We start from the raw sequence: 25,123 nt of genomic DNA on the forward strand, positions 1-25,123 counted from the left end.
GGGGGGAACACCTATAACTAATGCATTTTCTAGGGAATTTAGTACTTAGTACTTACCTCAAATGGGATCTGTAGTGTGGCCAGGGCAACAGCGGCCTGGGATCAGCCCTTTCTATACCAGGTCCAAATCAGACTGAACTTCAGACACAGATTTCCAAATAAGAATTGTAGTTTTATTAAGGGGATATAAAGCAACACACACAGAGGCACACACACACAACATGTTCACACACACGAACACACACAAGATTCCCAAATGGGGAAAGAAAGGAATGAAACTGAATTGAATACAATGGGTGATACAGGTGAATTCCTCAGAAAAAAGGGATTAACATACTGGATCGCAAACCCTTTGTTTTACTCCTGTGCTTCCAGTCCCAGTTCTTTAGCCATGATCTCTTCACCCTGTCCAGGTGTAAAAAGATAATGCTGGCATTTTTTATGATTTCATAGAATCCTAGAGTTGGAAGAGGCCCCAAGGGCCATCCAGTCCAACCTCATTCTGCCATGCAGGAACTCTCAATCAAAGCATAGTCAACAGATGGCCCTCCAGCCTCTGTTTAGAAGTGGGTGGCAGAGGCCATGCTCCTTCTGGTGAGGGCATGAACCCATTTTCTGCTTTTGTGGAATGCTCTGTGGAAGCCAAAAAAAAGACCATTTTAGAGTTGGAAGCTTCAGCCCCTGCTGGGCCCTGTATAGGTTCCTTTACAGCAGGGGTAGGCAACCTTTTTGAGCTGGGGGCCGGGTTGCTGTCCCTCAGACAACTGGGGGGCCGAAGCCAAAAAATAAATAATTAAAAAATTAAAAAAAATTTAAATATATAAATAAACCAGGACAAATGTAGGACAAAATTTTCAAATGGAAGACACTTTTTTTAAAAAAAAATGGATGACACGCAAAAAAATTTGCTGATTTTTAAAAAAATGTTAATATAAATGCATGTTTCTGAGGCTTCTATGGACAATTGCCCCCCAAAGGCCCTGGCGGCAATCGGCGGCAGGACTGGGCTGGGGCCGGTCCCAAGGCCTTGCCGGGCCGCATCCGGCTCGCGGGCCGCAGGTTGCCTACCCCTGATCTAAGTCTTCTTCTTCCTCTAACAATTCTTCTTCTCCAAATTCTCCCTCCTGTTGTTGTCTCTCTTCTTTATCTTCCTCATCCTCTTCTCTTGTCGCTATTTCTTTCAGATTGTTTACCATGTCCTCCCCTCTCTCTTTGTCTCCTTTTCCTTCATTTTCTTTTCTTGCTTTTGCAAACTTCCCCCCAAATTATTTTGCCTTCTCTACTGTATTCACTTTATAAAGTTTATGGTTCCAGGTGAATGAGACCCCCTGCACTGGTCCCCATCTGTATCTTACCCCTTTGGCTTGTAAATATCTTGTTAGAAACGCATAGTCTCTTCTCTTCTTTAATATTGAAACAGGTACATATTTAAAAGTTTAATTTCTGTGTAATCAATCTTTAATTTCCTTTCATATCTCCTTTGAACTATTTGATCTCTAATTTTTTTCTCTAGTGAAATATATCTTTCTATCTTTCAGCAGGTTCATTTTTGCCATTGATGAGTTTACACAGATTTTTTTTTATCAATTTCAGTACCAAAATTTTTCTTGATAAGCCCATAAAATCAAATCCATCAAATTGTTCCAAGCTCTGAAAGGTATTTCATTCATTATAATAGGCAGATTTTGAAAAAGATACATCATTTTTGGTAATACTGTCATTTTTATAGTGGAAATTCTTCCCAACCAAGATAAATTTAATTTGTTCCATTGATCCAATTCTTTATCTCTTTCCAAGTTTTTCATAGTTATTCTTAAACAATTCTGTATCTTTTGTAGTCACATTAATTCCTAAACATTTTACCTTCCTTTCAATTATTGCGGAGGAGACACTTAAGAGAGTCCTGAGTTCAAGTCTCGCAGTGAAGAATTGGTGAGATAGTGGCCATCACCTTCACATAATTGGTGGCACCCTTAAAAAGGAGTGAAAGGCTTTGAGAAATTTTGGCAGTGCCACATTGTCACCTTCACAAATTGGTGTTAGTGGTGGGATCAAAAAGACCCATTGTGCTGCCATCCGAGAAAAGTTGGGTGGGTGAGTCTCATTGTGACAATGATATAAAGGCTGATTTGACTGTGTAAATGGGTGATCACAGAGGAGATCAATTGCTGCAGATAGAATTTGTATCATTCAAGTTATAGATATATTATGGGCTCTAACAGAGTTACTTGGAGCTAAGAAGAACTATTCACATTTTAGATAATATTATATAAACTGGAGTTCATAGTACAGTACTTGATATTATGGTTTTATTTTGGAACATTTATGTGAAAGAAATTTTACTTCTTGAAAATCCATTTAATCCTGTCCTGAGGAATATATTGAAGTTGAAGTGAACAATATATTAAAAGGACACACAAACACACACACACACACACATATAGCAAAAGCTGCTTGGTTATACAATGCTTTTAAATGTCTTCAGTCTTCCTGGTGCTGCAATTTATACATTTACCCATAAACTTATTTTTGTGGCATTTAAATAGAGTTTAAATCTTCCTAGCCTTGCAATTAGTGTAATATTGCTTTGAAAAATCAACTGAGAATCATTTTGAAATCTCCCATCACCATGTATGGGTGGGTGAGGTGGGCAGTGGAGAAAGCTGCCAGAAAGATTAACTCTTTTGAGATATGGTGCTGGAGAAAACTGCTGAGGATTCTGTGGACAGCCAGAAAGACAAGAGACTTAGAACAGATCAGGCCTGAACTCTCCCTCTAAGCAAGGAGGATGAAACTGAGAAAGGATGACTCCCTAGAAAAGATGATAATGCTAAGGAAAGAGAACTCTATCCTAGATGGATAGACTCAATCAAGGAGGTCACAGGCCTGAATATGCAGGACCCAAGAAGAGCAGTGGAGAATAGAGCTCTTGGAGAGGTCTCTCACACAGGGTCACCATGCTTTGGGTTGATTTAACAACACTGCACCACAGTCAGAAAACCACTCTGGTGCAAGTCCTGGTTGCTATTAGGGCTTCCTCATTCCAAGAACTCTCTCCACTATTCACAGTTACTCATCTTGGCTGTATGTAGATCTTGTCTCCCACCTTTTTCTCCCAGGTACTCTTTACAACCATTGCTGAAAATTAATGTGTTAGCATAAACATATTTTCTTGCATTTCTGTTGCTATTTGCACTCCTTACCTCCCATCCATTGGTATATTTGTCTGTCTATAGGTACTTCACGGATCTCATAAAATAGTCTGAGTTCAAGACAGCATATGCTACAAATGTTTTAACTTCAAAGACCCTTTTGTATACTGATGCAGACTAACATAAGTATGGTTGCTGACACAATGCAAAATTTATGCAGTTTGACCACTTTAACTGTCTTGGCTCCATGCTATGGCATTCTGGAGTTTTCAGTTTGTTGCAGCACCAGACTTCTCTGACAGAGAAGACTAAATATCACACAAAACTACAGATCTCAGAATTCCATAGCATTGAGCTGTTAGTGTCAACATTACATTAATTTTTCAGTGTGGATGCAGGCTGAGTCTTTGAATACTAATGCGTTATTTTGAGTTACTCACTGACTCTCAGGGCTTCTCTACATGATTAAAATGTTTTTCAATCTGAATAACTGAGATCTAGCCACATGTGATTTGGAGGAATTTTGGCTTTTTTGGGCCCCCTTCCCCCACCAAAAAACTCCATAAACTCCACTGCAAAAGAATGAGTGGTTTTTACTGGAAGATCTGTATGGACATAATCAAATGTCTGTCTGTCCATCCACTTCACATGTATTCACATGGCTGTATATGTTTGGCAGATAGATGGCAAATATATACACATTTGCGCAGCCAAGTGCAGACAATGAAGCTTCAATGCAAATGTCGAAAATCTGCAGCAATTCACAAAATACTTACATGTAGACTAGTCCTAAGACTATCCGGCCTTACAGGGTTATTGTTAGGATAAATGGATAAGAGGAGTATTGTGTGAGCCACTTTCCATTTCTCAAAGGAAATATAGCATATAAAACAGGGGTGTAGCTATGGAGAGGGGCAAATGTGGGTTTTGCTTTGCAAATAAGAATTCTGTCATTCCAAATAAAATTCTACTTCAGTCCCAAATTTCTAGCATTGTAGTAAATGAAAGCTTCAGTAGAGCATTTGGAAATATAGTTTAAGCATCCAGAGAAAGTGGACATGCATCCAAGGGAATGCAATTTCTAAGAGTGAATGATTTTCAAGAGCACTCTCTTGAATGCTGGAAATTTGGAGACTTAAGAAAAAAAATCATTTGGTGGGGGGTTGGTTTTTATTTAGGGGCAATGCTTTTATTTTGCCCCTCCCCAGTTATACTTCTGATTAATGAAATGCTTCTGACTGTGGTTGACCTGGGTTTCTACCTGTGGCTATAATCATCTTGGTCATGCTACATGTAAAAAGGAGAATGCCACCAGTAGTTTGCTTTTCTGACCCCCCCCCCCAAAAAAAATTAGGTCTATGGAGACCAAATCAATAGGACTCTGCAAGAAATAAATTGGAAACAATGCAACAATGACAATACTGATGTGGCCCCCAATATGGGAGGACCAGGGCAATGGTCCTCCTCTTCCTTTCCCCCTTTAAAATGGTGGTTTATGTGAATTTTTTTTTTAAATGAAGCTTCTCTACTATCTCCATCCTGGTAATGACATTCCCTTTCACTTCCATTCCAAGAAGTTAAGAGATTTTGTAAAAATTGCTGAGACATGAGAATTATGTCCCCCTCAAAGTTTTCTGGAAACCTTGAACTGGATCTTGACTTATGTTCTGCAAGTTCTTCATTCTGTTTTGTTTTTTTCCCAGCTAAGGTTGGATTTCTGTTTTTTTGGCCTCTGGGCTACTAATCCCCCATGTGGCTTTTCTTTCTTCAAGGTGAATAATGTCAAGGATGATGTTAAAGCTTCCCTTTTCAACGATGTATCCCAATATTTTTGGCATGGAGGAGACAGCAACTCTAGCTTCTTATTCCACTGCCAACATCTCTTGGAGATAAGGAATCAAGAGTTGAAGGTTCCCTTCCTGCGTAGCTGAAACACTTGCTTACACTGTGTGATAGTATTGCTTAGTCCATGTGATTTGAAACTTGGATGAATGCACTAGAAGTCAGGAGGAGAAAGACAAGGCTTTAAAAATTTCACCCCAAAGATGAAAGTATCACCATGTAATTATATATATTTTTATTATTTTTAAATCTCCGATTTTTTTTTCTGCCATGAGACAGGAATGCATGATAGATAGAAATGGCTCAAATGTCTTCACATGACACTCTTAAATCATATTTCATTCACAATTTTCTCCTAGAACATCTACAGTTAATACAACCCCACCCATTTCCATCCATTATCACAGATTTAATTATCCGTTTAACAGTAGTTGCCAGCAATTGAAAGGTGTAAGGCTTTTTCTTTTTGCATATTAGAAAAAAAAAACCCACATTCCTCATTTGAATTACAATATGAGAAAAACCACAACTATTAACTCTCAGTTTACATGGCAACCCCAAGGTAATAGATACGCCAAATGAAATGCATATTCATGGTATTCAACACGGATGTAAGAGAGCTCTGTGCCACTGGTTTTGACTAAAAGTACTCTGCTTACTAGATGTTCTTCACCTTAACATATTTCTTTCAAATCCAACTAGTATCCCTCTTCCTGGAGAAGGCATCTATCAGAACAATTTTCAGTTTTTAAAGGTAGGCTTGGGGTGGGAATGATTTCAAAGTATCTGTGGTGTGGAGATGGTTGAAAATCACACCATGTTTTTCTAGTGCAAGGACGGGCAACTATGTGGGAGTCAGGGGTCAATCTTTTCACCCAGAACCCACTTCAGGTAACACTCCTCCTGCAAACCCAAGAGCCTCATTGTCCTCTGCAACTCTTTCAAAATGGTGCCAAGAAATTATTTGTCATCACTTCCTGTTGCCATTTTGAGAGGGACTGCTGAGGAAAACAGAGATATTTGGGGGCAATAAGGGACCTGGGATACTTGTGGGGTGGGGTTATTTTCATGTGTTTGGGGGGCCTTCTGTGTTATTTTGGGGCCAAAAATAGTTCACAAATCACACCATTCTAAAACTTGGGCAAGATGGGGAACTGATTTTGGGGGGGGGGGGGCTTCAGAGGCCACAAAAGGGGACATGCCTTTTGCTGTTGGAGGGACACTAGTTAGATCCATAATTTATACTACCCATGGGCAATTATTTGGCAAAGTGACCAGTCATGTACTAGAGCTTTCCAATACTGTTACTATTTAACAGTACAGAGTTGTTGTTTTTTAACAGAATAGATGGGTTGCTTGGAATCCACTCTCTCCATTTGAAGAGAGATATTTTGAGGTTTCCTGGAATGGATGTAAACAAGAGGAGATTCTCTCTCTCTCACTGCATCTGTCCTTTGGGAGTCCATTTGAGTTCTCAATGTTACCAATGACAAATAGATTAGATACCTGATCTGAAGCATTTACTCCTGAGAAGATACTAGAAGGGAATGACAGTTCTGATGCACTTTGGAATGGCACAATCACGTAAACGCTTGCACACTTAAGACTTAAACAAACTCACCCAAAGTCTCTAAACACAATTTCTAACTCAATGCTAAAATATCAGCACAGTTTTTTTAAAAAAAATCTTATGTACTCAGAACATAAACAAGTAGGAATTTTCTTGAGCAAACTCTTTTAAATGTAAGAAACTCTAGTTTTCTTAAGAAACATGTAGCTGACAGGGTTTTCCCCTCTTATATATATTTTAAATGTCCTCCCCCCACCCCCAAAATGTAAAATAAAATGCCATGATATCCCATAACTGGCCAGGTCCAGCCATCACAGAGCTGCATGACTTATAAAATGGGGCAGGAAAAATAAACAAACTCTCTCTCTCTCTCTCTCTCTCTCTCTCTCTCACACACACACACACACACACTCACACACACTGCAACACACAAGGAAAGAAAAAGAAAAACACTAAATATCCAACATAATCCAAGTAAATGAGACATTTATATTACAGCTATTAAAAATGATGTAAAAAAGAGCCTTTTTGATTTCTTCTGTTATTCTTGTTATCAATCCTAAAATAGTTTTTTTTTGCAAGTGACTGATTCACTAGATTAATCCCCAAGCACCAGATTTCATAATTTGATGGTAGTTCTCTGATATTTAGCCTCTTGTTGAGGAAGATTTGTATCAGAAGGCCAAGGTTAACTCAGGAAATTAGAACTTTTGTCATCATGCAATCAAGTCAGTTTATGTCAAGGTCACAGTAGGTATTCTTAAGTCTCAATATGTCTAGGCATGTCACTCCTTGAAAAGACATCATAGGTGATTGTGGATTTGAAAACTAAGCAGAGCTTGCTGTCTTAAATTCAGACTTTTAAGAATGTCATCATCTGGGAATAATGAGGCTGTGTTCCAAAATATGAGTTCTCTTAGAACTAGCATCACCTGAGGGAAGAGTGTGTGGAGGCTAATAGAAATTGGTAGTGTTAGAAAAATGCATAGGTGTTAAGAAGGCAATAGGCATGGTGCCCCTATACGGCTCTGCTGAGATGGTGTTCTCGTCTCCTCTCGTTCTCTTTTTAATATAAAAAAAGAAAGGAGTGCTCCAAAAGAGCTTGTGCTTGGGATGCATCACATAGCAGGTATTACTTGGTGCTTTTGCTTGGAATTAAAGGTTCTTTCACAAAAGACTCCACCCCTTGCACTGCCCTCTCCTCAGCATACTGCTGGAGTTAATTCCTCCTTTCCCTCTATTCTCAGACATTCGTATCACACCTCTTTCTGACAGCATTTGCAGACTTATATTTAATCTATGGTTACATTTTACTTACTATCCCAACCAGCTCTTGACTGGAATTGTCATGGCGGGTCCTTACATTTCAATGCATTGAAAACAGATGATCACACTAAAAAGCCTTCAGTGGAAACTCAGCAACTGGAGTGACTCCTGATTTGGAGCTGCTTCCCTTCCCCTACTTGAAACCAATTCCCGTTTATCAAAGTATGCACACTGAGGGAAACGAGTATAAAGATTGTCCAAAGTTGTTAAGACACTGGAGAGTTTTCTGACTGGTCTTCCATAACAGTGGATTCGCTCTGCTCCTCACTGGTTTCATTGGATGTCTCTTCACAATTTGGCTCACCTGGATCCAGACTGCTCCCTTCACTTTGTTCCTCGTTCTGCTCTTCATTGACTTCCACTGTTTGCTCCAGATTACTTTCCAAAGATGTTGGGGAACCATCAGTTACACTTTCAGTGGTAGCCATTTCATCAAATGGGTGGCTAGGAATAGGGGTGCTTGGCTGTACTAAGCTTTCACTGGTACTCATGATGACTTTGGGTGTACCCATTTCTACTGCAATGTCATTCTGTGGCAATGCTACTTTCTCCACAAGTCTCCATTGAATGATACTCATATCTTTGCCTCCAGTTGAAATCAAGTGACTGTCGTTATGAGTGAAGCTGACATTTGTCACATGGCTGCTGTGGGCACTGTATTTATGACTCGGGGCCTGTTAAAACAAAGCCAAGAAATGAAAATCTATTAGGAGCAACATATCTCTTAGAACACCTGACATGGCAATGGAATAAATTTGCCTATGAAAAGAAAGATGTTTTCCCCAGCCACACTTTCCATCTCCTCCAGTAAACTGTAAATTTCATCTGGCTGCATATTGTCATGGAAGATATATCCTTATAAAATGAGTATGAGCTTAAGATAGAAGATTTATTTATTTATATTGCTATCCCTTGAAGAAAATTGAATTATTGTGATATAAGTATATTAAGTAATGGAAGTATTGAGGATGTATAGAGAAATTGTACTGATGTGATATTGTTATTATTTTTGGATAGATTCCAAGGGGAACAGACTTGCCCTATTATCAGAACTGAGAACAATTATTATTTGAACTAAAACTCCCAGAATGCCTGCGAAAAAGCTAATATCGGGTTAGATGATTCTGGGAGTTTTTCTCCAAAATAGTGGCTCTTCCAAACACGGTTTATTACTATTATAGCTCCTGGGAATCTGTCAGTGAAACTGTCTTGAATATATAAATAATCCATGCACTTTAGAAAACCAAATCAAACCAACATCAAACAGATTGGTATTTTCCAATCTGTGGTCATATTGTATTTCCTACACAATAGATAAGAAGAATCACAACTGCAGTATTAACTATATCAGCTGCAGTGAGGAATACATACATTTCCATTAAATACATCCAATGCAATCATAGCATTCTGGGCAACTTTAAAAAGCTACTAGAAATCATGACACATATTTTAAAAAGTGCTTTTTAAATTAATTTGATTACCATTGTTGCAATCTTGAGTACACACGATATTCAATGTTTTAAAGGTGCAAAATATTTTTACAAAGGTTAAGGTAACAAAAACAAAAAAACAGCTTCATTTATATAACGCTTCATATTGAACGAGCAGTGTCTAAACGGTTTACAACTGTAAGCTAATTGCCCCCAACAATCTGGGTACTTATTTTAGCAACCTCGGAAAGATGCAAGTCTGAGTGCTTTTGCTGGTATTGAACTCGCAACCTTATGGTTTTGAGTGAGTGGCTGCAGTACAGGCACTGAACCTGTGTATCCTGTGTATAATTACAGCGCTATAGAAATAAAGTTTAATAATAATAATAATAATAATCACCAGGACCCTAAACAACAATAAACTAGCAGTTATTGTGCTGAACTACTCACCTCTTTTGGTGCCATATGCCTAAATAATTTCTAATGCAGGGGTCGGCAACCTCTGGCCTGCGGAGGCCTTTCGGCCGGCCACTGCCTGCCCCTGCTGCCGCCGATTACGGCTTTTCCCGGCTCCCGGGCACCGCCATTTTGTTTTTCAAAATGGTGGCGAGGTCGCGTGAGTCTTCGCCATCATTTTGAAAAAAAAATGGCGGCAGCCTAGAGGCGAAGTCTCACACGACCACAAGAAAAGTCGAACAGGGCTCCGACGGCGGCAGTGGGCCTCTGGGAGGCCCGATGTCGTCGCTGGGGCCCTCTGAGAGGGCTCCGGCGGTGGCAGTGACCCTCTGGGAGGCCCTTGCCGTCGCCGGGGCCCTCCGGCGGCGGCAAAAGGGCCGACAAAGAGGAGGAGGCCTCCAGTGCTGGTGGCCCCCGCCGGCTTTTTTGCCAGCCCCTGACGGGGCCCCGGGCCCTGTCAGACGACGGCGAAAAAGCCGGCGGGGCCACCCGCCTGGCGGCCCCCGCCGGCTCTTTCCCAGCATCTGACAGGGCCTGGGGCCCCGTCAGGGGCTGGCAAAGAGGAGGAGGCCTGGCCCCCGGGGGTGGAAGCTCCCCCCGGCTTCGGCCCCCCCAGTTGTCTGAGGGACAGCAACCCAGCCCCCAGCTCAAAAAGGTTGCCAACCCCTGCTGTAATGCAACCTCTCAGAAATTACATAAGTAACTGAATGGAATTCACCTTGTGATTTCTAGTGCCACATGGTATCAAATTAAATAGTCTTGTTTCTGAAAGGCCACAGAGTTCGTTGGAGAGCATATCAAAACAAAGAGCATTATGAAGACCAAGAGCTACTCAAAGAAGTCCAGGATAAAATTGCATAGAGGCACCAATTAGGATTGGATAATCCAAAATATAAATAAATAAAATTACCCAACAACATCTCAAACTATGAATATTTGTTGGAGCTATGTTAAATCCATTGTTATAAAATGGAAAGAATATGGCTGAACTAAAATTCTACCTAGAGAAGACCATCCAACAATGCTCAGTGACTATGGCGGGATACAGACGGGCAAAAAGGGGTGTGTTCATGATGTCATGAAGGTATAGCCTTCAGACGGCCCTTACCTGAATGCCACCATGAACACGCTGCCCGCACGCCCCAAGCAGGAAGAAGCGGCATTAAAAAGGTGCTGCTTTTTTCCGCTTCTTTTCTATATAGTGCGCAGCTGTGCATCTCCGTCTATAAGCTGCTGCACCGGTACGCCAGAATTGCTACACCGCTAATTTAAGTTGCCCATTTAAAAGCTCCGTGTCTGCTGCGTCGCATAATGAGTCGGGGTCCTGGAACATGCGCAGTTTGCAGTCAGGCTTTAATTGCAGCGTCAGCTGCCATGCAGGTGTGGAAGCTGCAGCACAGTTGCAGCGCATTTTAAGACTCGTAACCCTAACCCTAACCCTAGAGCTGCATGTACGCATGCGCTGCTAGAATCATGGAAAGTTTGGAATTTAAAGTGAACCCCTACACACATTCCTGTGCCATTTTCACCTAACAATAAAAAAACGCTAAAACTTTAAATATTTACATATGTACAAGGGAGGTGATGGGGGATGGTAGGGGGACAGCGGTGGCAGCGGCGACAGCTCTGTGCATTGCAGATTCAGCAAGAGCGCGGGGACCAAAGGAGAGGAGGCATCTATGATGCTGGTGACATTGGCAACGTGCAAGTGGACAAGGATGCCAACACCAGCTGATCACCAGCTGGCAGGAGACCACCATTGTTCTTGGGCAGGGCGGGGGGAAAAGTTTAAAGGGGCCTGGGTGCTTTAAATGAGCACATAGGCTTTCTGCCGCCGGTGCTGAGCACCGCAGCTGCGCAGCTGCGCATCCGCCAGCTGGCAAAAGAAAAAAAAAAGCCCTGTTTTTGGCCACCCGTGAGGAAGCTGCCTCTCTCTTTGCGGCGTCCTCCGCGGCGGTGGTATGGAAACTGCGGGTCAGAAATGGCCCCAGGTAAGGCGTCTTCACTGCCCCCCATGTGGAAGCCCCATACACCTGAGCCACGCCCCCGGGACGGGCAGTCTGAAAGCTCCGTATTCAGCAGAATACACCTCCAAGACGTCTTCCCCTGCCCATCTGTATCCCGCCTATGTGTAAGGAGGTCATAAGTAAGGGGAGCAATCATGAAGTCAATGGTAATTTGAAAGAGCTGGACAGGCCCATTGTTGGGATGGGAGAAAGCATTTGTTTGACATAATCTGGATGCTTCACAGAACAGCTTTATGGAAGTGTGGTGAAAAGAAATCCATTTCAGAAACAAAACCATTTGAAAGCCTGTTTGGAATTTTCATAACAGCATGTGGGAGATACATGAAACATGGGGGAAATGGTTCTTTCATCTGATGAGACCATTTGGCCTGGCTGCAAAATATGCTGTGTAGCATGAAGCCACCTTGAGAATACTATCACCATAGTGTGGCATGTTGCTGACAACATCATGTTGTGGGGATGTTTTTTTCTCAGCAGGGATTGGTAAACTGGTTAGGATTCAGGGCAAAATACAGAATAATTCAAGAGGAAAACCCGTTCCAGCTTGCAAGGGACTTGGAACTGGGGAGGGGACAGACCTTTCAACATGGGAAAGAGTCAAAACACACAGCCAAAGGAACACTGGAGTGGTTGAAAAACAAGAACCTGAAATTTTTTAATAATTTCCCACTCAGACCCAAGACCTCAATCTGCCTGAGAATCTGTGGGGTTTGAAAGTGGATCCCATTCAATTTAATTGAACTGAAGCAATTTTGCAAAAAGCATGAACAAAAGCTGCAGGATCTAGAAGTGCATAACTGATCAGGACTTACTCAAGAAGACTTGCAACTCTAATTGCTGCCCAAGCTGCTTTGACTAAATATTAACATGGAGTATGTGTGAATAGTGCAACAAAAATTACCAGTATATTTTTGTTTACTTCCGTGTCACAATAGAAACATTTTGTATCTTCATAGTGTAAGTATCCTGTGTACATAAAGTGTTAATAATGCTAATTAAATCAGTTTCAGCTCCTAGTTATAACACAACAAAAACTGGAGAAGTCAAAAGTGGGTGTGCAAATACTTCTACAAGGAACTGTAATGTAGTGTTGGAACTACACTGTCACCCCAGTATGAGTACAGTGGTGCCTCGGGTTACAAAATTAATTCGTTCCGCCATTCCTTTCGTAACCCGAAAATTTCGTAACCCGAAAAGGCTTTCCGTTAGCACTGGAAAGCCTATAGCTGCACTTTGCAGCATTTGAATTTCGCGCCGAAATGAATTTCGTAACCCGAAAAATATTTCGTAACCCGAAACAGTTTTTGCCAATCCAACTTTTTCGTATCCCGGAAATTTCGTAACCCGATCATTTCGTATCCCGAGGTACCACTGTACATTAGAACACACATCCATCTGCTGATACATGCATCTTCTCCTCCCACAAAAAAAAAAAAAAAAAAAAAAATTGAACCCCTTTCTACCCTTTATTCCAAAACCCAGACCTACCTTTGCTTTGGAACAGGGATACTGAAATAGGTGGACTTTACAAAAGTCATCAGCAACTGCTATCACCTTCCTGTTGTGAGACCTGACAAGAGCATTTATATCGGTTCCATCTGATCCTTCAGGCCACACTCCTGCAATATCAGAGAATAAAAGAATTAATGCTGTTATCCTCTTGACAGGATGGTAGTAAAGGGACCTACTTCATGGTGTTACTGTGAGGATAAAATGGGGTGCCGGAAAGTCATGTATGCTGCCTTGAGCTCATGTGATGAAAGGCATGATATAAATGTAATTAATTAAACAAACATTAGACAGAAAGCTGTTACTCACCAAACACCTGAAATCCCAGCACACAAGTGTACGTTGTCCAATCTATGTCCTTACATTCTGAACGATTTCTCATTAGTTTACAACCAGCTGGAATGTCCCCTATATAAAAATGCATAATAGGTATTAGAATTACAATGAGTAAACAGCAATTGTCTTGGCAGTCTACAGCATGAAGGGTTTTACTATTTTTAAAGCTATTATTTGAATAAATAAAACATGAAAAGAGCCTGATGCCCCAACATCTATTCGGGTCTGAAAAATAAATTCTTCTAGCAAATTGTGATCTATTGCTAAAGAGTCCCATCTTGTCCTTGCTTCAATGTTATGGGGTACTCAGCAGATCGTGCCCCTCTCCCCCTACCATCTACTGTAAAAAGGATCCAGAGATGAAAGCAAAATGTACTTCTCCCATGCCCTGTTTGGACATGGAAACCCGCTGGGTGACCATGGGCGAGTTACACACTTTCAGCCCTAGAAAACCCCATGATCAGTTTGCCTTAGGATAGCCACAAGTCGGAAATGACTTGAAGGCACACATCAAAACCTATCTGTGCTGACTCCCTCACTTCTATAGTGTCTATAAATATTGGTTTCTACTCCTTTATCTCCACCACTGCCTAGCAGCAGTGCTCAATAGTCACTGACCTATGTGAAAGAAATTAAAGATGTGAACCCAGGAACATCACTGGAATGGAGTCTAAATCGTGTTAACACCAATTTTCCGAATCCAGTCCTGCAGCTGCCTCCCGCTTTTAAAACATGCTCCTGAGAGATTCCCAACCCTATGAAGCAAGTTTTCTTTTTTGTTGTAGTTGTGTCTGTGTGGAGGGATGGGATACAAGATTGATTGACTTTTCCAGTTTGCACTCATGGAATCTGTTTCCATAAATGCAATGAAAATGTAATAACCACATTAGATATGGATCACCATTTCAGCAGGGCCAGCTTTCCTCTAGCATTTAGCATTTCCAATGTGCAGTGGTAGGGACTGAGAACAATACTAGACCTGCCTTCATAGGTCCAAAACACACTGCAGAAATAATCCAGTTTGAGATTGCTTTAACTGCCCTCGCTCAGTGGTAGGGAATTCGGTGAATTGTAGTTTATTGCCAGAGTTCTCTGATAGAGAAGGCTATCCCAGAATTCCCTACCACTGAGCCAGGGCAGTTAAAGCAGTCTCAAACTGAATTATTTCTGCAGTATGTTTTGGACCATAGCCCTTAAACCCCCTTCATCTCCCAATCAGAAAGAATAAAGGGCCAAACATACCCCAGCATTACAATGTATATATGAATACATGAAGCCACCATGAACTGAGATTGACTTCTGGCTCCTCAAAATATTGGGAGGAAATGTTTCCAGCCATGCAAGTAGTGAAGGCAGAGATTTATTATGGATTGAATTTGGGACCTTCTGTATACCAAACCATACACTCAACCCAATAAGGAAAGAACTTTCATTTTGACAACAGCCCGGGTGTAGGATAAATCACAAACCATTAAGCAAAAACCTAAGTGAATGTTTTATTTCTTCCCATAATACTGTAGATGAAGGATGAGAAATGTTGGACTCTGCAAATGTTTTGGCCTTCAACTCCCAGAAGCTCCAGCCAGCATGCCCCATGGTCAGGGATTATGGGGGGCTGCCATCTGGCAAACCAAAGGCTCCCTGACTTTGGCAAAGTTGGACAAATGCCAATGCAAAACAGCAGAGTTTTTTTTTTAAATTGGCTGAACTGACAAGGCAGTCTAACAAATTAGTTTGAGAATTGGGGCCCCTTTACATTTCAGAATTATACCACTCTGATTCCATTTTAACTGTAATTAATGAAATCCTGGGGTTTGTAGCCTGGAGTAGCCCTAGCACTCGCTGGCTGAGCATTCTAAATACCTCTCACAAAACTGTAAAAGCCAGGATTCCACAGAATGTTGCCAGGGCAATTAAAATTATTGTTGTGTTCAAGCCATTTCTGATTTTTGGTGACCCTATTATGGAATTTTCTTGGCAAGATCTGTTCAGAGGAGAGTCACCTTTGCCTTCCTCTGAGCCTGAGATGATGTGACTTGTCCAAGGTCACACAGTAGGTTTCCATGGCTAAGTGTGGATTCAAATCCTGGTCTCCTGAGTTGTACTCCAGCACTGACTCTCAAAGCAGAATTACAGAGTAGAAAGTAGAATTATAGAGCTATAATTATAAAGTGTGTAAGGGCCCCTGGTACAGTGTCTTACTGAAATTAACCCCACAACACTTGTTCCACACTGTGTTCCTTTCTGGTCCCTTTCAAGGCTTGTTGTTTTTCATAATTTATCGTGGCGTTCTCATTTTTCAGGCAACTGCAAGTACAGAACAACCAACAAGCAAAAGTAAGTTTATTAGGGAGCTAGAAGCAAGTTTTTAAAAAGATGCCAGAAATACTTTTGCCATGTGATTGTTTAAAGAGAGCTGAAAGTCATCCATCCCAAATCGGTGCACTGTTAAGACTGTATATTTTCTCACACTTCATTTTTAACACAGACTGCTAAAACAGATGAAAAAGACATACAGTCTAACCAGTTTCCTGTCGTTTAGTTCCAACAAAGCCCAATACAACAAAGAAAGGCATGTGAATTCTACATATTCCAAATAAAAAACCAATGTAATATATAAAGGGGAAAAACAATCACATAACAACTGAGGATACTTTTTGGATCTAGAGTTCTAGGGTCATTCCATAGAGAGGTCCCATTCCAGGTTTCCAGAGATGATACTAAATTGAGAGTAAAATGTCATAGGACTTCCTCCCAATCTAATCTTTATAGGTATGCATGATCATATGTGGAAAAGCATTTCCTAAGACTCACAGAATTATTAGTCCAAATCAGTACTCTAAATTTTGGCTGGAGACTATTGCCTGTATGAGATACTTGCAAGTTATATTTCTGATTCCCACGGGATTAGCTAAATTAGTCTGTTTGCACACACACATCCCATACAGAGTCCTCTGAAACATTAAAGACTACCAAATTTATTATGACATGAGCTTTCATGGCATTTAGCTCAATTAATCAGATACATGATGTTACTCAGAATTTCAGTTTTGTTGTTATGTGCATTCAAGTTATTTCCTACCTATGGCAATCCTAAGGCAAACCTTAAATGGGGTTTTCTTGGCCTTATTTGTTCAAAGAGGTTTTTGACTTTGCCTTCCTCTGAGGTAGAATGTGACTTGCCCAAAGTCACCCAGTGGGGTTTCCAAGGCTGGCCTCCAGTTATAGTACAACATTCAAATCACTACACCATGCTGGCTCTGAATTTCAGGTATTTCCAGAAATACAATACTGTGAAATCCAAAAACTTTGCCTTAATGATTAAAAATTTAGCCAAAAAAACCCATAGAAGAGATAAACTTAGGAAGCTCTCCAGTACTGATCAATCTATGCCAGTATTGTCTGATCTGGCAGGCAGTGGCTATCTAAGATCTCAGGCTCATTTAAAATTGAGATATTATGGAATGAGTGCAGAACTGCATGGGCCCTCGCCAGTGAAAGTTCTGAGGATGTTATTCTTAAATCACTCTGAAAAATAATACAGAGGGCAATTTTCATGATCCATGGAGTTAAAGACCATTCACATCAATGGGTCTTGCACATGTATAGTGCAACCCATTCTGCTCCTTCCTCTGGTGGTGCAATGGTTAAATGCTGGTACTGCAGCCACAATGTTGTAAAGTCAATCCTGGAAGCTCCCAAGGTTGACTCAGCCTTCCATCCTTTTGTAGGTCGATAAAATTAGTACCCAGCTTGTTGGGGGCAATTGGCTAACACAGGTAAACCAAAGGGCTTGACTAGAACTAAAAATTGTGTTTCTTTATAACTGTACCATCAGTTAGATTTAGTTCTTCCATCTTCACATCATTGGTGCCCTCAATTATATATCAAGAATATAAACTGAAAGTCTGGGTCTGAGACAAACCATTTTTGAATTTAATGGGAGCATGAAATCACTGGAAGAGACTCCTTCCTCCATAACTGTCATCTTCCAGCCTATGAGAGAGTTGACCAGGCAGGCGCAGCTCCATCAGCCTGGAAGAAGAGACTCCTCCCTCCATAACTGTCATCTTCTGGCCTATGAGGTAGTTGACCAGGCAGGCCCAGCTCCATCAGGGCTAGCCTGAAGAAGAAGAGCCCTCCCTCCAGTCCATCTGCCTTGGTCCAGGCCTCAGAGGGAGAGAAGAATGCTGGACCTGATCCCCTCCCCCCACCATTCTCCTTTTGTGCCGTGTCTTTTTAGATTGTAAGCCTGAGGGCAGGGAACAGTCTATTATCCCCTCTGTTGTAAGCCTCCCGGATTCCCAGTGATTGGGCAGCATATAAATAAATCCCATTATTATTATTATTATTATTATTATTATTATTATTATTATTATTATTGGCCAATCTACAGAAATGTAGGAGTAATGAATGGATGCCAAGCCTGAAAAATGTGCAGCTCATCAACCTGACTGTAGTCCCCCGCAAATTCAGCGGAATATGTGGCTCCTGCCCTGTCCAACCTTTTGGAGAGGTGAGGGTAACACTTAGCAAGCACAGAAGGTATACAAAATCCCTGAACTGGAGGTAAGTGATGTGTGGTCCACACATTCCCCCTTCTCATGTTTGCAGTCTCTACAGCCACCACATCTGTCAGTACAACACTGAAATTCAATAGCAAGGTGGCAACATACCTGAAATTTCCTTTGAAAACTTTGTTTTAAGAATCACTGTCCCAGAAACTCAATTTAAAACAACCCTGGTGATCAATGGGGTGACAGATGTCGCAGCCAGATTGCCCTCACATTCAAGATGAATTAAAGGTGCTAATTACTCAGTTTAAATCTGGAAAAGCCCCAGGGCCTGATTTAATCTTGCCCAAGCTTTTGAAAACAAACATCTCGTGGTGGGCACCTCTACTTGCCTCCCTTTTTACCCTCATTAATCAGACAGCCAAACTACCTACTAGCTGGTCACAAGCGATTATAATCCCCATTTACAAGAAGGGAGATAGGAATGATCCATCCAACTACCGTCCTATAAGTTTACTTTCAGTTGTGGGTAAACTCTACGGTCGATTTCTTAATAATCGTCTTTCTGAATGGATAGAGAATGAGAACATTATTGGTGATGAACAAATTGGCTTTAGAAAGGGTAAATCAACCTACGATCATTGCCTAGTCTTGAACCATCTGGTTGAGAAATATTCTAATTCCCAAAGTAAGAGATTATATGCTGCATTCATTGATCTGAAATCAGCTTTTGATCTAATCCCAAGAGAGAGATTATGGACCAAATTTCTCGCCTCCTCAATTGACAGGAGATTATTATGGCTGATTATGAATTTGTATAGAAGCATGACTATACAAGTGAGATGTGGTATCCAGGGTAACCTCACAAAATCTATTCTTGTTGATAAGGGTGTGCACCAAGGTTGCATTTTGGCACCTTTATTATTCAATCTGTATCTTAATGACCTTTCAGTCTTTATCATTTCAGGAGCCCGTCACCCACCAAAATTGGGCTCAGTTATAATTTCTTTATTGCTGTATGCAGATGATGCAGTTCTCGTCTCATTTACTAAAATAGACTTGAAACAAATGTTGAGAGCTTTTGGGAGTTACTGTGGAGAAAACCGCTTAATCATCAATTATAGTACAACTAAAATCATGTTTTTTTTCAAGAACCAAAGTCCGTCCAATTGGGTCATCAACAAACATAAGTTAGAGCAAGTTAATCACTTCAAGTACTTAGGAGTAATATTTCAATTGACAGGTGGCTGCGTATCCCAGCGGTTTGCTGCTATTCAGTCAGCAAATAACAGTGCTAAAGCATTAGTTCATTTTTTTACACTAAAGGAGGCCAATTTCTATCTGCTGCAATTAGGGTGTTCCGGGCTAGGACCTTGCCACAATTGTTATCTGGCATCCCTATTTGGATCATAGGTTTTTCTTTAGCATTAGAACGGATCCTTTTGGTCTACCTTCGGAAATTATTCAGAATACCCACCAGCCATTTTACGGCTTGAAGCAGGTTGTCATTCAGTTGAATGTACAGCCTGGACGTGGGCCTTAAAGTATTGGCTTAAACTTTTCTCTGCTGGCCCTGAGTCAGGATATTTGTACCTTGTAATGAAAGACAATTATACTACCCTTTGGTCTAAAAATAGTAAGGAAAAATTGCAGAGAGTGGGCTTTTCAAACAACTTCTTCATTACACATGATTTGCCCAGGGTGCAGCAGACTCTGGTACGCCATATAAAATATACTGATACACAGTATTCTTTATCCTCTGCCTGCACAACCTGTTCTCCCATCAGTCTAGGGTTGCAGTTCAATCTTGAGAGAGGGGCACATTACTTACAAAATTTGACCATCCCAAAATATCGAGCTAGGTTTACTAAAGCACGATTTAATGTTATCCCATCTGCCTTGCTAGAGGGCCACTTTAAGGGAACCCCTTATAATGAATGTGTCTGCCCTTGCGGTGAAGGTTCGGTTGAGTCTCTAGAGCATGTCCTATTTTTCTGTATTTTTTATAAGGATGAGAGACTAAGATTAATTTCACCCCTCCTGCTTAAGTTTCCAGGTAGACCAATTAATTGGTACCTGGTGTACTTGTTAAACGACTCTGAGAAAAGTAAAACAGAAGCAGTGGCAAAGTTTTTCCTCTCTGCTGCTAAAACTCATAAGATTATGACCCACACATAACAAACAGCCCTGTCTATTGTTCCTTAAAGTACCCATACAAATATCTACCTTGTCCCAGGGTCATATGGCCTAGTAACACCTAATGTATCTGTGAGTGACTTTGTATACGTATATGCATATGTATATATATGTATGTATTACGAGTATGTTATGAATATTTGTTTTATAGCGCTATTTTAACATGTTTTATATGTTTTATATACATTCTGTTGCCTAATGGCCTGTTAGCTGAAATAAAGGTATGTTGTGGTTTAAAACAAAATGTCAGCTCCTTGTGCACCTTGCATTTGAAGGAATTTCTGGGTATTCTACTACCTCATCATCAAATTTTAGTGATGCAACAGGAAGTTGCCTCTGCATGGTAAGTAAGTGAGGATATGATTCCTGCACCACATCTGGAGATGCCCTGTCCTGCCTCAGTGACTAGTCCCTAGTTTAGTGAGGTTTCAAGTTCTGTGGGCTGAAAAGAAAAAGTTCTAGAGGACGATTATGATTAGAATATTGTTTTTCAGTGTCAGCAGGTGTCTGCATGAGTAACTGCTGAGAAGCTCTAATTAGGCAAGTGTGTATGTCATTTCCAAAGCTGCAAACCAGCTTCATGACATATCACACACCAGCACCACTCTCCCTTGTAAACTGTTAAACTGATTGATGCCCTTGCAGAGACATGGGTTATATTTGGAAATGCCATTAGGTGAAGAACAGCTTTGAACAATATTGAAAGGTCGAATTACAGAAGGTCATCCCAGGATCCCCTGTCAGCAAGTATTTTGCACTAACAGCTTGGCTTGCATCAGCTTTCTTCCCCACCCAGCCACTCCTGCTTACCATTTATAATTGTTCAGGCAATTTTCTAGGTTGGAAGTAATTAGAGCCTTGTACTCACAGTATAGTATTTCGTAGTCTCCCGAGTTTGACATTATGTATTTGTTATCTGGGGACCAGTCAAGGTGAGTAATATAGCTGGAATGTCCCTAAAAAAACATCGACACACAAAAGAAAAATAAAGAAGGTATCAAAATTCCAGTTTGCAGTCAGAATTACTTCTCTCTGTTCCATGATAAAAGGTTGATCTAAACATAAGTTGACAACAGATCACAGGAATATTCTAGCAAGTTCAGCTCTCCCAGAGCATTCCTCTGTATCAGTGGAGCTCAAATTCAAAAAAATGTGGAACCAGCGACTTAGGGAGGAACGACTTAGGGAGCTGGGGATGTTTAGTCTGGAGAAGAGAACATTAAGAAATGATATGATAGCCCTGTTTAAATATTTGAAGGGATGTCATATTGAGGAGGGAGCTAAATTGTTTTCTGCTGCTCCAGAGACTAGGACCTAGAACAATGGATACAAGCTCCAGGAAAAGAGATTCCACCTCAACATTAGGAAGGACTTCCTGACAATAAGAGCTGTTTGACAGTCGAACACACTCCCCCAGAGTATAGTGGAGTCTTTAAGCAGAGGCTGGATGGCCATCTGTTGGAGATGCTTTGATCGAGAATTCCTGCATGGCAGAGGGTTGAACTGGATGGCCCTTGTGGTCTCTTCCAACTCTACTACAATTCTATGATTCTATGAACAGTAAAATCAAGATTCAACACACACACCCTGCACACACACAATGATGGATGGATGGATGGATGGATGGATTGATAGATAGATTATTTGTTTCCCTGCTTTTCTCACAGCATGGGATCGAGGTAGCTGGTCTCAATCCGTCTAAATCCTGGACTAAAATATTCACAATTCAGGACTTATTCTGTGCAAAATTCACACATGGTTGTTTTTCACAAAAAACAACATATTCTGTGAAGAAAATAACATTAAATAATAGTATTAAATAATATTATTTTACTTATTTATTTCATTTTTATGCAACTTTTCTCCCAAAAAGAGAGCCAGGGTGGCTCACAAGATAAAAACACTTTGAAAACATTTTTTAAAAAATTAAAATAATCTGGATAAAACAGTATAAACTTATGATTAAAACATAAATAGTTATAAATAATAAAATGGTGTTCCTTGGACAGAAATCTCTGAAATCTACTGGATGACTGTGGGAAATAATACACTCTCATCTTAAAAGGAAGGCAATGACAAGTCTCCTCTGAATAATCTTGTCAAGAAAAAGGACCCCAAGGCCCTAGGATATGGTTGTCCTAAATTGGACTCGAATTGAAGACACATAACAGCAACAAAAATAAGGAGCAACACCTTTTTTTTAATTAAGCATTATACAGGAGGAGTCACATGTATTCCTCCTGTACAGCTGGCCCTCCTTATAGGCAGGCTTGCCTTCCGTGGCTTTGAGCTTACACCGAAGGCAAGCCCCAGCAAAAATAATGGGGTGTGTACTCGCACCGTGCGCGCCTCTGCGAGCACATGCCCCATTATTTTCTATGGAGCTTGAGCACATGCTCTTTTCCCCATACGTGGGGGGTGGGGAGGTGGATGGATCTCATGCATATGGGAGGGCGGACTGTATAATAATAATAATAATAATAATAATAATAATAATAATTATTATTATTATTATTATTTGTATTCTGCCTCTCCCTGTATTGGATAGAGGCGGGTAATAGCAAACAAGAACAATAAAATCAAAGATGAATATCAACAGATAAAAGCATAACAGGACATATTAGATCCTAGTTCCCATATCTCTCTCTCATCCTCAAATACCATTAAAACAATTCCCAATAGAATGGTTAATAAAAAGATGGAGATCAAAGTCCAGCTGAACAAATGGAAGACATTTGTTGAAGACATGCTGTAGATAAAAAAGAAAAATTCCACTCAATATTTCCCAACTTTTCTCTCCAATCCCTCATCCTGGATTTTTATGATACTGGAAGCCAACACTAACAGGGAGACAATCATTTACTAGACCCTGCCAGACATTTGGCAGCTGTTAAAATTCCTATGGGAGACAGAAAACACAGAAAAGCAATTGGAAAGAAGCTCTTCTGTGCTGGAATATACCTTCAAGCAAGTAACTCTGACAGGAAATATCTGAGGTCCACTCTTTAGATTGTTGCAATAGTATAGATAGTGAAGTTTTACATTCCATTAGGAAAAAAGGGAAAAAAATCCTTCAATTGCTACCACAGTGGAGCCGACATTTTACACTTTGCTTCGGCCATGCTGTATAAACAGTAAGAATAACAACAAAATTCAAAGAATTCTGGGTAATTTCTTTATTAGGTCACTCAAAAAAACAGTGAAAGCAAGCATGTTGTTATGTATTTGAAAACCCTTCAGCAGGCTAGTTGGTATTTAAAAAACACACACCACCATGAACAACCAGCAAACTGTAGGGCTTGTAGAAGGAAAGTAAAAAATTAAGGCCACTTCTGGTCATGAGGTCTGCAACTGAACTCAGCTTCAGGGTGGAGGTGGCAGACGGGATTCAAACTTTGACAAGTATTATCACATCTACCTCTGGACACAAGAATGAAATGAGAAATGAAAAATCCAATTATTATTCCCAATTAGAGTAAACCCACTGGAGCAATGGAGCATACATAAATGGTGACTTAACAAATTCTCATTGATTCATTAGGTTTACTGTACTTGGAGTTAACAACTGCATTTACTGTACATACTCATCTAGTCTAGAAATTTTAATTAAAAAATTGCCTCCAAAACCTTAGGCAATGTATCCATGGGTCAATAAGTACTGTACTTTAACACTTTTGTTTTTTAAAGGAACCACCTCCTGGTGAAAGCCAAGAGTAAAATCTGTTCTGGAAGCATTGAAACACCCCCCCCACACACACACACATGCACTCTCTCATCCATCCAGCTTTTAGGCTGAACACAAACAGTTTGGCCTGCTGGAATTTTGTAAATCATTTGTCATTGTTTTCCTTTGCTTCCTCCTTTAGATCCTTTGTTACATGACCCTAAGTTTTACCCTCAACTTATCCACGGGTTATATCAAAATCCACGATTTTGGCCCCCAAACCTCAACTTATACATGAGGCTGACTTATAGTCGAGTATATATGGTAAGTTAATAGCTATTTTTCATTCTACACAAAAGAAGGATGTCTGGAACTTTGTGAATAGTTAATACTGGGATATAGCTAGCAAAACAGCATACAGATTTTTGTCTGTCTGATCTAGTTATCTCTGTGTGTACAAATTTACAATGTGAAGGATATGGTAAGATTTTGAAGAGGCAGTACGGAGATGAAGTCATTATAGCATACAACAAATACATTATACATTTTAATGCTCAATGGATATGCCTTCTTTTACACTACATAATTAAAATGGTATCACATACTGTACAGTGTGAAAGGGGCACAGGAGAATGGCCATGGGTGTATCCTATGGCACTGTGGGATTTGTAGTGTGGTGAGGCTAGGGTTGCCATTTCACGGTGGTGGGTGGGACTTTCCCACCCCCTGGGGGGCGTGCCCGGTCCCGTCCCGCCCCCATTCCCGGGTGGCTGCCCAACTCTGAGCTCCCAGGGCTGCTGCCTGCCTTCTATAGAGTGCTGCCTGTGCAGCTTGGCTGGAGCAGCAGCAGGAGGACTGAACCCAGCAGGGGCGGGGTCTGCTGCACTGCCCTGCCTCTATTGGCCAGCCCTCTGCTTCCTTATTTGGGCATGCTCCAAATTCCAAGCGGAGAGGGCTTTGCAGGCAAGTTGCTTTTTGTTCTTCCCCTCTTTCTCTTTCCCTTCCTTCTCTTCTTCTTGTTATTCCGTTTTTTTCTTCTCCTCCTCTTCCCCTCCTCTTCCTCCTCTCCTTTTTCTTCCTTTCTCCCCCCTCCTCATCTTCT

General features: G+C 40.8%; 1 protein-coding gene across 6 annotated transcripts in view; it reads right to left on the reverse strand.

Moving 5' to 3' along the window:
• Window positions 1-5,213: 5,213 nt before the first annotated feature.
• Window positions 5,214-25,123, reverse strand: part of EML4 (EMAP like 4) — a 263,195-nt gene continuing 243,285 nt past the window's right edge. For all 6 annotated transcript variants that reach the window (XM_042445215.1, XM_042445217.1, XM_042445216.1 and 3 more), the window contains 4 exons: window positions 21,226-21,313; window positions 13,621-13,719; window positions 13,291-13,421; window positions 5,214-8,563 (listed from right to left, as the gene is read on the reverse strand). In XM_042445215.1, coding sequence (XP_042301149.1) covers window positions 8,096-8,563; window positions 13,291-13,421; window positions 13,621-13,719; window positions 21,226-21,313 — 786 coding nt within the window. In that variant the 3' untranslated portion in view covers window positions 5,214-8,095. The remainder of the gene's footprint in view (window positions 8,564-13,290; window positions 13,422-13,620; window positions 13,720-21,225; window positions 21,314-25,123) is intronic.

Source organism: Sceloporus undulatus, chromosome 1 (assembly GCF_019175285.1).
Source record: "Sceloporus undulatus isolate JIND9_A2432 ecotype Alabama chromosome 1, SceUnd_v1.1, whole genome shotgun sequence".
Lineage (NCBI taxonomy): Eukaryota > Metazoa > Chordata > Lepidosauria > Squamata > Phrynosomatidae > Sceloporus > Sceloporus undulatus.